Source organism: Aptenodytes forsteri, unplaced genomic scaffold (assembly GCF_000699145.1).
Source record: "Aptenodytes forsteri isolate BGI_AS27 unplaced genomic scaffold, ASM69914v1 Scaffold249, whole genome shotgun sequence".
Lineage (NCBI taxonomy): Eukaryota > Metazoa > Chordata > Aves > Sphenisciformes > Spheniscidae > Aptenodytes > Aptenodytes forsteri.
In genome coordinates, this window is record NW_008796188.1 from 1107563 (window position 1) to 1123488 (window position 15926).

Genomic DNA, 15926 nt, shown 5'->3' on the forward strand with positions numbered 1-15926 from the left:
TGCAGCGCTGCACCCCTGGAAAGAGGGGGGGTCAGTGCAAGCCACCCCTTCCTCTGAGGCTCTCATGCCTGCTCCCCCCGGGGCCAGCGTGGCTCTCCTCCCTGCCACCAGCTCCTCTCCCCTCTCCTCCCTGGCTGCAGCACTAACAGGGCACTAAATTAAAGCAAGAGTGGGAGATCCCTGGGGTTTTCCTTCCCCTTCTGCCTTTCAGCTCCAACCTGGGAGATCTGGTGGGGCCATGCCGGTGCCCCAGCAGCCAGTGATGATCCTCCAGCAGTTTCCCAGGACCGTGGCTGCCCTGGCTCCCCCCGCCGGACCCCCGCACATCCGGGGAGGTGCGTGATGGTAGACGTCGTAGAGGTCAGCGTTAAAACCAGCTTAACCTCATCCTCTTCTTTTTTTTCCAGCCTTTTCAGTATGAGAGGCAGGCAGGGGGGCTGCACCCCCCCTCCGCAGCCTCACAGGGCTGGCCGCACCATGCTTTGATGGCTGCTTTGCCCCATGCGATGCAATTTTCGGCGGTTTTACCAACCTTGAAGCCTGGGCTGGCTTTGGCCACACCAGGATGCTCCCGGGGAATGGTTTTGGGGTGTTTTTTGAAACCCACCTCTCTTTGTTCTCCAAAACCCCATCTCATGTGGGTGTAGGCAGCATCACCAGGGAAAGCCAGGGTGATATGGGCTCCTTGGCCATGCTAGGGGGGACTGGAGGGAGACACATGCCAGCCCCAGAGCCCGTGGGATGCAGCAAGCAGGAGCAAAGGCCAACTGTCTATAGGGGCTTCATCCAACCTTGTGCAACCCAGGATCCAGCAATTTGGGCTGGGGGAGCAGACAGCAGAGGTGTGCGTGTGGGGGCTTGTAGTCCCTGGGACATGCCGTGGGTGAAGCCGTGCAGCCTTGCAGGGATGGGGGAAGGTTGAGCTGTCTTTAAAAGTACACGGAGGAAAGGGCATGCCCAAAATTGGCGTGGGAAGAAAATGGAGACCCCAGCCTGGCCCCTCGCAGCCCTGCGGTGGGGGCTGGCTGCCTTTCCAGTGGGACGGGTGGGATCCATTAAGAGCCGCCAGCCCCTTCTCCTCCCGGTTCAATGCCTGGCTGCTGGCCCACTCCTTCCTCACAGCTCCAGCTCCGGCCACCCCCCCGAGTTGTTCTGTAATGCTCCTCGCTGGAGGGTCAGCTGCCTCATGGGTGCCCTGGGAGCCCGTCCCTGCAGCTGTGAAAGCATTTTGGGATCTGGAATGTGGGACAGGGGGATGCCCAAACCCCTTTTTACCCATGGCTCCGGCTAACGGGGACTCACGGGTCTCATGCACAAAGCCAGCGGGATCTCGGAGGCAGCCCCTCCAGCAGGTTTACAGGCATTTTGCAGGGGAACTTCACGCCTGCAGCAAATGGGGATGTTTTAATGGGGATGCAGAGCCAGATGCCGTGCTTCCCCTGCAGCCTGATTGCCGTCAGCAGCTGTACTGCAGCTTGGGCATCCAGCCAAGGGGACTGGGACGCTAACCTGTATGTGCACGGCCGCTCCAGGTCCCAGCTCCTCATGCAGAGCCAGGCAGGGGCTGGGGAGGCACCGAGCATCCCCAGCCTGCTCCTCTCCTGGACCCAGCTCCGTAGGTGCTTGCTCCTGGGCATGGAGATGGGATCAGCCCCCACGGTCCAGCCCCAGCTCCTGCCTCCTTGGGGGGGTTTCTGAGCTTCCCCGTGCATGACGTGGTGCAAAATGGAGCTGACCCTGGCGTGCTCCCCATGCGGTGCCACCCCCAGGACACCGGCTCTGCCGCCTGGTGCCAAGGCAGAGGCTTGCCAAGCCACTGAGTGCTGCCAGGACCAGAGCAATTCTCCTCCGAATGGGCGGAAAGTCTGATGCCTCCAGCACCACTAATCACCTTTTGTGAGCAGCCTTCAGCAAGCCAGACCAGATGTTTAATCACATTTGCAAATAAGAAGAGGCTGAAATATGGCTATTTTAAAGCTTTATCCAAGCAAAATAATTTTTAAGTGCCACATGGGCCTTCCAAATCGGGCTGGGGGGAGTTTGGCTTAGCTCTCACTGCTGGGGCACAGGGACAAGCCTTGGTGCCGCCCCATCCCCGGCACTCCTCCCATGGCCATGTTTCTCGTGCCCTTGCTCTGATCTTTCTCTGACGCAGAGCCCCTTACTCTCCGGCAGATTTAATCGAGTTGATGATGATTCAAAACTCCCAAATGCACCAGGTGGTGATGAACAGCCTGGCTGTGTCGGCCCTGACGTCCTTCGGGTTCGGGCCATCCCCAGCTGCTGCCCAGGTAAGGGTCAGGGATGCTGGATGGGCAAAGGGACCATAAGACCAAAGATGACCAAAAGGACCAAAGAGGTGGGCAAAGGGACCTTTCCAGAGCTGCTCGGGAAAGCAGAATGCCTGTGTCCCGCTTTGGCACAGCGTGGGACCCCTCCAGGTGCAGAAGCTGGGTCATCTCAGCCTGTCTCAGTCCAGGCTCTGCAGCCCTTTGGGGTTTTGGAGCTCTTTGTGCTGGTTTGACCCCCAGGTCTGCCAGCACAGATCACATCCAGGCTGCTCAGAGGCGATTTAGCCCAGCTGGGAAGAGCCAGGACCCTCCCCGCGTGCTGCGGCATGGGCAGGGTGCAGCGCTGGGCTGCAGCAGCCGAGCAGCAAGGCTGAGCACTATTCATTAGGCAGGATGGCTCTGCAAGGGCTTTCATTTAAAAGTCCATCTCGAACCAAAATCACATTAAACATTTCATCTCCATGGGGAGAAACAAATGCTGCTTTCTCGGCGGGGGCGAGAGCCGGGCTGCGGGCAGCTGCCTGGCTCACTGCCAGCTGGCATCTCTAGGCACGCGCCCTCCCGTGCTGCCCACCCAGCGCCCACCAGTTCACCACGCTGGCCAAGACCGGCCCCTGCCTGTCGCATGTCAGCGGCTGGATCAAACGGGCTCTTCCCAGCAGTGTTTTGAGGTCCCATCTGTGGGGCTGCCACCTCCCCGTGTCCCCAGCAGCCGAGTTCCCACGCTGGCCGACCGCGGGGCTTTGTGTGGGATCGAGCCCACCCAGCCAGACCCTGGGAGAGCTGTGCCGTGCCGGCGGCATCGCAGCTAAGCACGGCTCCGTGGGAACTCTCTCGCCGGTGCTTTGGGGAGCAGTGCCCCAGGGTGATGGCTGCCGAAAGGGGCCCGGCACAGCCCTGCCTTTTGTTCCTCCCCGCAGGCGATGGCGGTGCCTTTGCAGACCGGAGAGGAAGAGGAGGCTGTGGTTTTCCACCATCACTACATCCCCTACCCCGGTCCTGCTCCTGTCCTGGCATGGCCATTCCTGGAGTGGGATCGGGGGCCGGCGGCCATGCGGTACCTGGGCACAGGCTCATTAGCCGAGGATGGGGAGGTGTGAGTAACGAGGGCGCTGCTTTGTGCCACCCGACGTGGGGCTGCGTGCGTGTCCCTGTGGCCCCTGGTGTAACAGGACTTCCAGCCTAAGCTGGGACACAAGATGCAACACTAGGCCGGTGCTTACTCCTGTCCTTGCTCCTCTCCCGCAGTGCGGTGCCCCCCCCTCCACCCCCCAGCACCACAGAGACCGTGGGACCCAACGTCCCACCAGCGTCGGGTAAGGACACGTTCTCCCCATGTCCCTCAACGAGGGACGTCTTGCCCTCAGGCGTGCATCAACCGGGCACCCCTCGGTCAAAGGCTGAGCCCTCCCTGTTCCCTCCGCCCATTGGATCCTGGGGGTTGCCCTTGCACATCCTCCAGGTCCCCTTTTCTCTCCGCAGAATACTACGACGTGGTGGAGGAGAGGCTGTGAGCTCCATGCGTCCCAAGATGATTTCTCCTGCACGTCCCAGCCCTCAACCCCAGAAAATCCTGCAGGTGCTGAGCATGGGTGCTCCATGATACCCATAGTTTCGGGGTGGCTCGCGGGGAGGAAGCGAACGTGCCCCAATGCAGGGGGGTGTCACAAAGCCTGGCACCAGACCCCAGGTGACAGCGGGACCCCAAACAAGGACAGGCTTTATCTCCATGCTCTGCAGAGGGTTCATCCCTCAGCAGGTTAGGTGTGACATCCTAATCCTGGCTGGAGAACGTGTCTCTGCCGAGCCACGAGGACTCTGCGGCACGAGCTGTGCTGTGTCCCCGTGGGTGGGGGGCGTGGGTGATGCCAGCCCAGGTGGTCCTGGTCTTCATGAGTCCCTTCAGATCTAATGCAGCACATTGCCTGTAATTAATTTGCTTTGTTAAGAAAGTGTCCTGCTGTCACTAATTAAGCATCTGTAATTACCCAGACTGCTGGCTTCGTGCCTGAGCACAGGGCTCCCTCCAAACTGGGGGGGCGTGAACCTTTTGCACCCGGGGGGGGGGAGGTATATCAGTGCCTGATGCGGGTGCTGGGGCAATATAGGGAGTTGCTGATGGTTGGTGCTGGGCTGGGAAGCAGAGTGGGATGCTGCTGGCTGAGCACAGCATGGGGAGAGCTGGATGTGGCCTGCAGCTTGTTCCTGGTGGGGATGCGGTCAGGGCAGCAGTCTGATAAAGGGGATGCAGCACGGGGTTCCCTAGGACTCAGCGTCCCCTCTGCTCACCAGGAAAAAAGGGGCAGATGCATTTTTGGGTGCTGGAAGCTGTCCCCTGCCTCTGCTACCTCCCCAACCCCACTTGGGGGGTGACAGCTCTGATCCCAGTGGGGTTACATGCCAGTTATCAGGAGGCTTTGCCTTATGAGCAGAGCTCCTGACAGGGGACTTCAGGGCTGGTGGTCATCTGGAGCTCAGAGCATGCAGAAAGATGGTGCCCAGGCAGTTGCACCTTAAATCCCCTCCTTCTGCCCCCATCGGGCACGAGGACTGCTGTGTCTTTCTTCTGAGATCCCTATGGAAAGGAGAGCTCATCCTCCCCGAGCTGTGCTCTGGCACAGGCAGATCTTCCCCTGCAGCAAAGCTCAGCCTGGCTCCTGCTGAAGCTGGAGAAGAAGCTCCTCAACGTGGAGCAAAAGAGCCACATTGGGTTGCGGCGTGAAGGCACATCTCCAGCTGGGAGCTCCCCAAGAGGCTGCAAGAGTGGCCAGGCAGAGCAGCAAGAGCAGAAGTGAAGGAGACCATCCAAAAGCTGAGCTGAGTTTGATGGGAAGCCAGGCTGGTGCACAGAGGTTTCCGTATCCGTATAGACAGAAAGGGAAGAAGGAGGAGAGGAGTCACCTGGGGATGGGGTGGACAGGAAGGGTGGGCTCAAGATATGGCTCAATCTTAGCTTGAATATGAGCGGAATGGGAGGATGAAGCAATGGGGATTGCAACACCCATGGTGGAAGCAACCCTTGGAGCCCTCTCTGGGTCACACTGGTTGAACCAGGGTACCCTTCAGCTGGCAGCATGGAGATCATTGCACAGCTAGGAGCCCAAAGGCATCTGCTTGCACCCACATTGGCAGGGACAGGGAGGAGGTGTGGATGGAAAGAGCAGCCACGGGCACGGAAGGGAACAGAGCAAGGGAGATGCAGAGTGGTTTTGCTGAAGGTAGGCTGTGTCAGATGAGGGGCAGGGCTGCTGGGTTTGAGCCAGGTGATGTGATGCCTCTCCCCAGCACGGTATAATGGGACTGTTTGCCCCAGAGCCCTGGTGGGGTTGTTATAGGAAGGTATGAGCAGAGCTCTCTGCTCGCAGGCTCCTGCCCCAAGGGTCAGAGACAAACCGATGGGTCTGGGCAGCAGCATGTGGATGTCCCTGGCAGGGCTTGGGACGCGGAACAGCCGGGCTGGGAGAAGCTGCTGGTGGCTGAGACCAGGCCAGAGTTACCTCTGCAATGACAAGCACTTGCTTTTTAAAAGCAAGGCCAGAGCTGGCCTGGATCCTGTGTGCCGAGTGCGAAAGCAACAGAGCAAGAGGAGAAGCTAATTACAGCCCTCTGCATGCTAATGGCACCTATGTAAACACCTAATGCAATGCAGCCCCTGGCTGCCAACTGGGGCGAGGGCTGGCATCTCCTTCGGCCCAGGGGTGGGAGCATGGGGGTGGCAGGGCTCAGGCCCCTGTGGCATTGCTTGGACCTCGGTGACAGATGCTGGGCTTTGGGAGAGGAAGGGCAGAGGGGCTCCTGAAGCCCAGATTGGAGGGGAGCAGAGAGACGGGGAGCACTGGCACCACGTGCCTGCTGCAGACCCAGGCAGGGAGCAGCAAGGAGATATTTTCCAATAATCTGATACTCTGCGGGGTGAGGTTTGGGGATTAGCCACGATGCCAACAGGGATCTGCGACAAGCCTTGCCAGGGTGATGGGCATGGACCAGAACCAGCTCCCGCTGTCCCTACCAGCTGAGATCCCCCTTTCCTGGGGTTGGGGTCCCTGTGGCCAGGAGAGGTGCCCAGAGCATGGACCCTTTTGCGGGCAACAGATCTGATCGCATCAAGTCAGAGGCACTGTAATGGCTTTTAACAGCCCATGAGGGCATTTATCAGCAGTGACAGCTTGGGTGACCCAGGGTTCCTGGTGTTGACTCACTACCACTCTCCACCCTCAGTCGGATAGCCTGCCTCCCGCCTCAGCCAGTCCATCCTCAAGCCTCTGTACAGGGTGAGATACACACAGCAGCTTCCCCTGGACCAACCCCAAACACCCACGCGCTGATACACCTGATTCACCTGCCACTCTCCTTGGCATCCCCTGCTCCACTCACCCTGCTCCCGGGGACGCGGGCTGAACTCCCCAGCATCCTCCCACCAGGGCAGCATGATGGAGGTGGTCCTGTTCCACGGGCTGCTGCTCTTCCTCCCCTTGGCAGCCCTGCTGCTTTACCGGTACAATGCCACCTTCCGCTACTTCTGCAAGATGGCCTTCTTCAACTGCTGGATCGTGGCCATGGCCACCCTCCTGTCCCCCTTTGCGGCTTTTCGGGGACGCTCCGTGGAGAACATGAGGTAAGTATGGCCTGGGGATGTGCTTCTGATGTGGAGATGGCTGGGGCTTGGCTGTGATGGAGGAGCTCATGTGGTCTTGTGGACACATGCTCTCTCCGGCTCTGGGCATAGCCACAGCCGTGTTACGTCCGGTGGTTGAGCCCTGGGGCCACAGCGAGGGCTGTGGTCATGTTCATGTGGCAATGAAGGGTGCATCTGCATCTTGTGGTGTGGTCAAGAGGTGCTGGCCATGCCCAGGGAGGGTTACGCCACGATGGAGGCGGCCAGCTGGGTTGGGACTAGTGGTCCCTGGAGGATGAAGTAGCATAAAAGGGATTATTCTTGGCCATCGCAACGTTGGGGTCATCAGTTGGGTGGGTGATAGGGGGGGTTTGGCAAAGGTTGGAGGTACAATCATTAGCAGGATGCAAATGCACACCCGTTGCTGTCTCCCTGGCAGCGCAGCCAGGTCTTGCTCAGGGGGAGCCCCAGGGATCGCACTTTGGCAGAGGGATTTTGGGATGTCTCGGTACCATCAGCTGTTGGGCACGGCTCAGTCATGTCCCTGCGAGTCGTGCGCTGGTGCTGTCAGCTGTGCTCAAGGGTGGTGGCAGCCGAGATAACATCGCTGTGCAACACGAGAGGAAGGTCTGGTTGCTTTCAAGTGTGTTGCAATCTTGTTACTGGATTCCTGGGCATGATAGCATACCAGAAGGGATATAATTATGTCAGAGTGAAAAATGTCTGAGCTTCTGGTATTTGCTGAGCTCGAGCCATCACGTATTTGTGCTGATGGATTTCAGGCCCTCGGCAGGATGGTCAGAGGTTTGATATTATCAGTCCATTCTGTAGCCTCTCTCCCTCGTCCTTTCTGTGCAGAAATGCTCAGCATACACGCACGCATCCGGAGGTGCTCCGAGCCCTGGCGCAAACGCTTCCGGCTTAGTGGAAATACCTGGCGTGACACAGCGGTGACTCACGGTGCTTTATCTTGTCTCACCAACACCTTGCAGCCATCCTCTGCCGGGGCAGCACGCCCAGCTCCATTTCCTCCTCAGCCTCCAAATCCCAAAGCCTCCGGCTTGGAGCATGTTCCTGTCATTAATCCTGGCTTTGGGGCATTGCCACAAGTGTTTTGCTTCTCTGCAGACACAGGGATCTCTGAGCCTGCGTCTCCCAAGGGATGGGTGGTCTTCTGATACAATGGACCCTCTAAGCATCATGCCGCCTCCTCCCTCTGTGCTGGCCTCTACCCTCTCCTCCCAAACTTAGTCTCATCCCTACCTGGTGCTGAGCTCTTGCTGACAGCCCTGTCCCCTGCCCTGTCCCCTGCGGGCTCCCTGGGACCAATTGCTGCCAGATGCGTGGACCCTGGCACGGGTGCTCTTCATGTTGTGGGTTGGAGAGTGCCCCATTTCAACACCGAAAGCGTACCAGCTTTTTATCTCCATTGTGAGTGCTGCAATCCCCGTTGCTCCATCCTTCCTCCATTCCTCTTGTTATTCTCATACAGAGCGTCACCCTTCATCATCACTGCCATCCTGATGCTACCCTTCCTGTCCAACCCTCCCTGGATGGTGACACCACTCTTCCTTGTTCCCCCTTCCATCTGCACAGATGAAACCTCCATCTCTTCCCGACACTGCAGGTCCAGTGGAGCTATTCTTTGTGACTTCCTCTAATGAATGAAGCTGAGTTGGTTTTCCCTTCCCTGCTCTCTTCCCCCTCCACCTGCAGCACAAAGCTTGGTGCCTGCAGCGCTGCCCTTTGGCTGCTCTGCAGGGACAGTCCCTGGAGACATCCGCATCCCTGCAGACCCGTCTGTCTCAAGACTGTTCCTCTGCATGTCCGTCTTCAGTGCCCATCCATCTACAGCTCAGCACCTCTCGGCTGCGATCCAGCTCCTCTGGCTTTAGGTATCTATCTGCAGCGCAGGCTGCGAGCCTGGTGTCTGGGTTTCCAGCCCGCACACACAGATCCAGCTGTGCACGTGGAGGAGCCTCAGGGTGAGGCTCACCTGGCCAGAGGCAGTTGTCCTCATTGGGATGTGATGATCTGCACCTTGGCTGGAGGCAGACATTCTTGCTTGCCCATCATCCCTGGACTTCAAAAAGCCTGTTTTTTTTCTCCCACCAGCTTGTGCTGGCTGCTCTTCTTCATCAGCAGCTCCAATGCAGACTTCCTACTACTGAGACAGCAGCTGGTCTCCCCTTGGGGATAGTTACAAGGTTAGCTCTGAGCTATGCAGGCTACAAATGTGCTTAGAAAAGCAAAGCATCACTGAGACTGAACACAGATCCACCTTGGGACACACTATTTGCTCATGTAGACCAGATCTAGCCTGGCCCATCTTGCACCTTGCTCCCTGAGTGATTGTGAAGGGCTGGAAAAAACCAAGCAGCCCCGCTCTGTGTCGATCTGCTCCCCACGTGTGTTCCTCTGCCTAGGCTCCTGCGTGCTGCGATCCTGCCCCTCAAGCACTTCTATGGCATCAAGATGCAGGTGTGGGGCTCTGAGCATCTGAACATCACAGAGCCCTATGTGATAGTTTGCAACCACCAAGCTTCCCTTGACCTCATGGGTACGTGCAAGGGAGAGGGGGGGCTCATCACTGCATGGGCAGCCTTTGGGGTGCTGCAGGGGTGGGAGGCCTCCCAGTGAGGCCAGCAGCAGGATTTGTAGAGGGCAGTGTGATTAGGCATAGGCCAGAAGAGCTGGTGGGACAGGAGCTCAGGGCTGTGGGTGTGCCGCAGAGAGAGGGTTGGGACAATGGAAGATGACGCCAGGTCACTGCAGCCACAGGGCTGGTTGGTTCTGGGTGCCATTGGGCAGGGACGGATCCTTTCCTCTCCCATCCATCCTCCAGGCATGGTGGAGGTCATTCCTGACCGCTGTGTGCCCATCGCCAAGAAGGAGCTCATGTACATGGGCCCTGTGGGGTGGGCCTGCTGGCTCAGTGGCATCATCTTCATCAACCGCCAAAAAAGAGAAGATGCAATCCATGTCATCTCACAGACGGCCAGGATCATGCGGCGTGAAAATGTGAGGGGGGGACTGACAGCAGGGGGGAGTCGGGGAGCAAACACTGATGGGGCAAGGGGGGTGCGGGGATGACTGACATAGCAGGTCCCAGGGTGCTCTGGTCGGGGTCCATGCTCACATCTCTCCCTGTCCTGTGCAGCTCCGAGTGTTGATTTTCCCTGAAGGCACCAGGAACCAGGACAAACCCATGCTGCCCTTCAAGCGTGGGGCTTTCCACTTGGCCGTGCAGGCTCAGGTAAGGCCATCCTCCCCCTCCACTTGCCCTTGACGGAGTGGGATGGGCGTGCACTCTGGGGCAGCGGGATGGGGGACATTAGGGTTTTTTGGGGTCTGCAGTCCCCAGGGACAGGCACCCTGCTGTGCAGGACCCAGGGAGGGGATGGGGACCTGCTGAAGCCTGGGGCACGGCAGGAGATGGAGTCCCACCTGGGGAGGGGGTCTGTATGGAGGACACCCCTGGACTCTCCATTTCCTACAGGTTCCCATTTTCCCCATGGTGATCTCCCCGTACTGGGACTTCTTCAGCTCCAAGGATAAGAAATTCACCTCTGGTAAGTGATGGACAAGAAGCCCTGTCGCCGGAAGGCAGGGCTGGCAGTGTGGATGAGGCTTGGAGGTCTCTTTGTGGGACACTGAGGTGTGGGGAGGCAGCTGGTGGTGGAGGATGCTGGTGGAAAGACCTGGTTCCTGGTGGGTTCATCTAACAGTATCCCTGGCCTTTCCCTTCTCTCTCCAGGGACATGCACCATCCGAATCCTGCCCAAGGTAGAAACCCAGGGCCTGAGCCCAAAGGATGTCCCCGAACTGACAGAGACTGTCCGCCAGGCCATGGCTGATGCCCTCGCTGATATGACTGCAAATCACTGTGGGGACCAGCGCGCTGAGCAGCCTCCGCTCCTGCACTGCGCTGCGGCTGGTGCTGGCAGGGGGACGGGCAGCCCACAGTGCGAGGAGGACACAACCGGGACCAGCAATTAGGCAGAGGGACCGAGCCTCTCGGGGGTGTAAGGGAGGTGGCACAGCCAGAGGCTGGGCCATGCTGTCCCCTTGTCCCCTGCGGACGTGTCCACCAGACCTGCCACCGCCCTGGCAGCCTGGGAGAGCAGGATGGTGCCCTGGTGCAAGGGGAAGCAGAGCAGTGCAGGACGGGGACCAGGCAGCACTCCGAAAACAGTGCAAGGTGCCCCCAGAAACCCCTGGCTCTGGCTGTGCATCCCCTCCCCAGGTCATTGCCTGTCTCCCCCAAACCTGGTGCTGTGTCTGGCCCCGGGTAGCAAACCCTGTCTGCCTGGATGGCTCCTGCCTGCACACTGGGTAGGGGGGAGAGACGTGCCAGGCAGGGCTGGGGCTTCACTGCACCATTTTCCACCCCTGATGGTGTGACTCGCGGTGGGGTTCACCAGTGGGCTTGCTGGGTTGCTTCTTCCAGAGGCTCCTGCAAGCTGGCAATGCTGTTCAGATGCAGCCAGCTCTGGGGAGGGGTCCAGAACGCAGCGTGTGGCTCGGGGAGGGGCAGGAGGTCCAGGGGATTATTGCCGTGTGGGAAGACCATCTTTGATGCTGAACTATGAGACAAGGGTGCAAGATTAAACAGTCCATACCTGGTGGTGTGTGTGCACGGTGTCCTGCCTGTGCCTCGGGTGCCTCAGGGAGCATGGGGAGGGGGATCTGTCTCCTTACGGCCACGCGGGGTGCCTGCATCGCTGCATGCGGAGCATCCCTATGGACACCGCAGCTTCTCCATGGGGTGCAGCGCTGGACGGTGCGAGGAGCATGTGGCATGGTGAGAGTTACACTGGGGCGGACTAGGTCTGCCCCCGAGGTAGACCTCTCCACTGCCTTAGGGACAAGCAGTAAGTGCGCAGGAAGAGCATCCATTAAAGCCCAAAACCCTCAGAGGGCAGAGGTGCCTGGATTATGCCCACCTGGAGCAGGAGGGACCTCCCCATGGCCTCCGGACCATGGCACAACCAGACCCATCCACCAGCTACCATCTCCCCTGGCCTGTTCCCTGCAGCCAGGCAGGGCTTTAGGCATCTACTGGCTCCTTCCCAGCTGAGCAGCTCCTGTCCCAGCCACCCCAGGGTGACAGTAGGGCAGGGAGAAACGCAGTGCGTGGCTGTCCCCAGTGCTGGGAGCAGGGTGGGCAAGCTTCACCTCCCATCTTCAAATAAGATGTGCAAACCATGGCCAACCAAGGGCGCGGCGCTCCGGTTTGGCATCGTTCCTGCTCTCGGGAGCGGCTAGCTCATTATGGAGGAAATTCTGCAAAACCGTGGCAGTCATCCGCCCAGACAGATACCACTAGGCAAAAATACTAGCAACAGAAAAGAGGCTTCCCATGAGTAACAACTCACCAATCAGGAACTGTCATGTGGAGATGGTCAAGGGCACCGTGCACATGAAGGATCTCATTTCCCAGAAAGACCCTTTATTCCCTTCCTTCCTGCCAGGGCTCCCTACGTGCGGCTTAGTCTGTCAGCTCTGAGCTGGCTCGGTGGTGCCACCACCATGGGTGTGGTTTGGCTGCCCAGAGCCTTGAACCCAGCAAAGCCTGGGTCTGGCCGTTAAGCATTGTCCTAGCTGGATGGCCGGGTCCCAGCCAGAGACCTCGCTGGCTTTTGCTTGCTGCCAGCGGGGAGGTGAAAGCTCGAGGAGAGGAAGAAAACTCAGCACGGGGGCTCTGGGACCACCTCGCTTCCACTGGTCCTCCAAGCATGGGGTCTGCAGCTGCCCTGCCCTGCCTGCTGCTTTGCATCCGATACCTCACAGCTGGAGCATCTGCAAAGCCGTAAGCCCTCTCTGCGTCTGCCTGTCCATGCCTGGCGGGACGGTGGTTGGTCTCAGCGGTGTGACAATCCTTGCTGTGACTGTGGTTGCTGGCCGGGGTGGAAATGCTTGGGGTGGTGGTTGTCCCCATAGAGGACTTTGCACCTGGGGTTGGTGTCTCTGGGCTGCTTTGGTGTAGGTGCAATCTCACACAAAAGCCAGTGGGTGAGCAGGGCCCTTCCTCGATCCGCAGATCGACCCCTCGGCTCTTTCCCAAGGTCTTTAGGCAAAGGGGGCTCTGCTCTGGTCTGCGCGCTGGCCAGCCTCCCTGGGTAGATGTGGGGAAGGCTGGGTGTCATAGCCCTGCAGAGAGCATCCAGGGCTGGAAAAAACCCAAGTGCCCTCCGCCTTGAGAGTCTGGAGTGGAGGGGGGCACTGGGATTTGGTGAGGGGTCCTTGCTCTCCTCCACTACTGAGGTGTCCCCTCCCCAGGCACTACATGGTGCTCTTCCCCTCCACGCTCTACTACCCATACACGCACAAAGTGCACATCCACCTCATGGACCTGGATGAGTCCGTGCGGGTGACCCTCCACCTGGCGAGCGGCCACGGCGTCCCCAACGTCACCCTGGAGGAGCAGGGCAGCGATATCCTCCAGCTGAACTGGCCCTGCTTCTCCAATGTGAGTCAGGGCCCCGCGGCAGGGCTGAGAACCTCAGGAAGGGGTACCCATCCCCTACCCACTGCCAGAGCTGGGCTGGGGGAACTGGGGGGGGACATGGGGTCCATCCTGGATGGGCAACGAGTGAGGTGAAGAGTGGAGGGACATGGGGCATATACAGAGACCTTGCGGGCTGTATCTGTGTCATCTTCCCATGCACACCCGTTCCCTGGTGCCTTCATGGGGCAACGGGGTGGTGACAATGGGGGACAGGTATGATGTCTCACTGGCATCCAACATAAAAGCTTTGCAACCATTTCTGCTGTTTCCCTGGGGGCAGATTTCTACCCCTCCTGCAGGGATCTATGAGGTTGCTCATCTTCACATCTCCATCCAGGGAGGTTCCCTGCAAGTCTCTGAGCAGAAGAAAGTACTGGTGAAAGCCCTGGAGCTGGGGACCTTGTCTACAAGGATGTCTACAAGCCTGGACAAACTGGTGAGGGGCGGGAGCTGCTGGAAGAGCTCACAGGCTCTTGGGATGGGGTCCGAGGTTTGGGTCCCAGGCCCTAGCGCTCACTCCTGCTCCTGTCTTTGCTCTCTCCAGTGAAGTTTCGAATTGTCCGTTTGGATCAAAACTTCATTCCCAGCAACAGGGAGGTGAGATGGGGTTGGGGCGCAGAGGCAATAGGATCCCCACGCACCCAAGACGATTGGTCTTGGCAGCAGTGTCCCAGCATTCAGTGTCCCCATGAGCATGGAGGAGACGGGTGTGGGGAGGGAATCCCCCAAACACCGAAGGGACGTGGGATGTGACTGGGACACAGCTCTTCCCAGCCTGAGTGCCCAGGGTACAGCCCCTTGCTTTTGGCACTGGCACAGGAGATGAGTTATTCCCTTTACAGCACCCCTTTGCCTGTCTTCTCTCACATGTAGCTTTTATGCACCATTATAACGCCCACTGGTTTTAGACTCCCGGTGTTATGCCGTGCTGGCAGGCCCAATTGCACAGCTAACGCTGTTTGCACAACGCAGCCTCTCTGCCCACTTCCCGCTGCTCGGAAAAGGCAGCGTGACGGCGGAGGATGTGGCAGCAGGAGCTGGGCAATGACAGCGGCTCCAAGCCCTGCTGAGCCCTCAGCCCAGCAACCAGCTCTGTAGGTGCCAAGCCAGTTCCACAGGCTCAGCCCCCGGCTCAGCTATCGGCTCAGCCCTCCGTGCTTTGATCACACTAAATGCTTCTTCTCTCTTTCTTTGCAGCTTCCCTTGGTGCCTGTGCAGGTGAGTTGTCACCCTGTGCTAGCCTGTCAGCTCCCTTGGGAGGAGCAAAGGGCCCCAGCATGTGTGTAATGCTGGGGACAAGGAGGAGGGACAGGGACATCCCCGCTGCGGGTGCTGAGAGAAGTTACAAGGAGGAGGGAGAAGGTCTTGGGTTCCTCGTCTGCATTTCCAGCCCACTAAGGGTCAGCTTGCTGTCTGCCTGCAAGGCAGGGGGTCCTCTGGGGAGATGCTCCTAAGGGACAGGTTACACGGATGAAGACGGCAGTGGCTATTGCCACAGAGACTTTGACCCAAACTGGAGAACCCCCCTGAGCTCCCAGTCCAGGCTGGAACATCTCCCTGTCAGCTCCGGCTGCTGCAGCCAGGCTGGAGCTCAGCTAATACAGCCTCCGGGGGGAAATTTTCCTTCTGGAGACGTGATGCCCTCAGGGCCACCCTGAAAGTGATGGCGGGGCAAAACCTCTACTTCTTGCGAGGATGCGCAGGGTGACTTGAGTCCTTGAGGTTGTCAGCCCACCACCACCACCACACACCCCATCTTCAGCCCCGTGAGTGAGGGCTGACGCCGCGTGTCCCTGTGTGCAGGATCCCAGCAGGAACCGCATCGCGCAGTGGCAGGGGGTGAGCCCGCGGCAGGGCATCGTGGACCTTCCTTCCCGCTGGCTGCAGAGCCGGCCCTGGGCACGTACACCATCGAGGTGGAGGGGAAGAGCCGTTATTTCAGCGTAAATGGGACAACCAGCTGCATGGCAGAGCGTGGTACTAGCCCCGGGGGTGGGGGGGGGGGCAATTTTGCAGGATCCAAGGGTTGCAGGACAGGATGGAGGGAGGCAGCAGCAGTGAGGCGAGCAGGAGCCCAAGGATGACAGCAGATGACACTCAAGGGCCCAGCCACAGGGCTGCTGCTAACGCGGGTGACTCTCTCCTTCAGACGGGGAGGAACGGCTGCTTCTCCACCAAGGTGCTGGTGGCTTCCTTCAACCTGACCAGCTTCCACTACAAGAGTTGGCTCTATGGCTACGTGTCGCTGCTGGAGGAGGGGACCGGTGAGCACAGCCATGCCGACAGCCACCCGGTGATGTCCTGGGGTGGTGGCACCTGGAGGACGTGGCACAACTGCTCCATTCGGGTGTCCCCAGGATCTCTGTCCTTCCCATCCCCAAGCATCAGCTGCTCTGTGCCCTTACTTGCTTTGGTGCCATTTTTCCTCTACTCCTGACTGCTGGAGCAATCCCTTAGGTCCTGAAGGCTGATCAGGAGTTTTTTCCCCTTCCAACCTCCCACCCCCAGA

The 15926-nt window shown here is 59.2% G+C and overlaps 2 protein-coding genes across 2 annotated transcripts; both read left to right on the forward strand.

Annotated features, from left to right (window-relative positions):
* The first annotated feature begins 238 nt into the window (after positions 1-238).
* PRR29 (proline rich 29) lies at positions 239-3805 on the forward strand. Its single transcript, XM_009287936.1, has 5 exons — positions 239-335; positions 2176-2291; positions 3212-3348; positions 3540-3607; positions 3774-3805. Exons 1-5 carry the CDS (start codon positions 239-241, stop codon positions 3803-3805), a joined length of 450 nt encoding a protein of 149 aa, XP_009286211.1.
* Positions 3806-6721: 2916 nt separating this feature from the next.
* On the forward strand, positions 6722-10905 carry LOC103906050 (1-acyl-sn-glycerol-3-phosphate acyltransferase alpha). Its single transcript, XM_009287875.1, has 6 exons — positions 6722-6906; positions 9333-9466; positions 9752-9927; positions 10067-10162; positions 10406-10478; positions 10664-10905. Exons 1-6 carry the CDS (start codon positions 6722-6724, stop codon positions 10903-10905), a joined length of 906 nt encoding a protein of 301 aa, XP_009286150.1.
* Positions 10906-15926: the final 5021 nt, after the last annotated feature.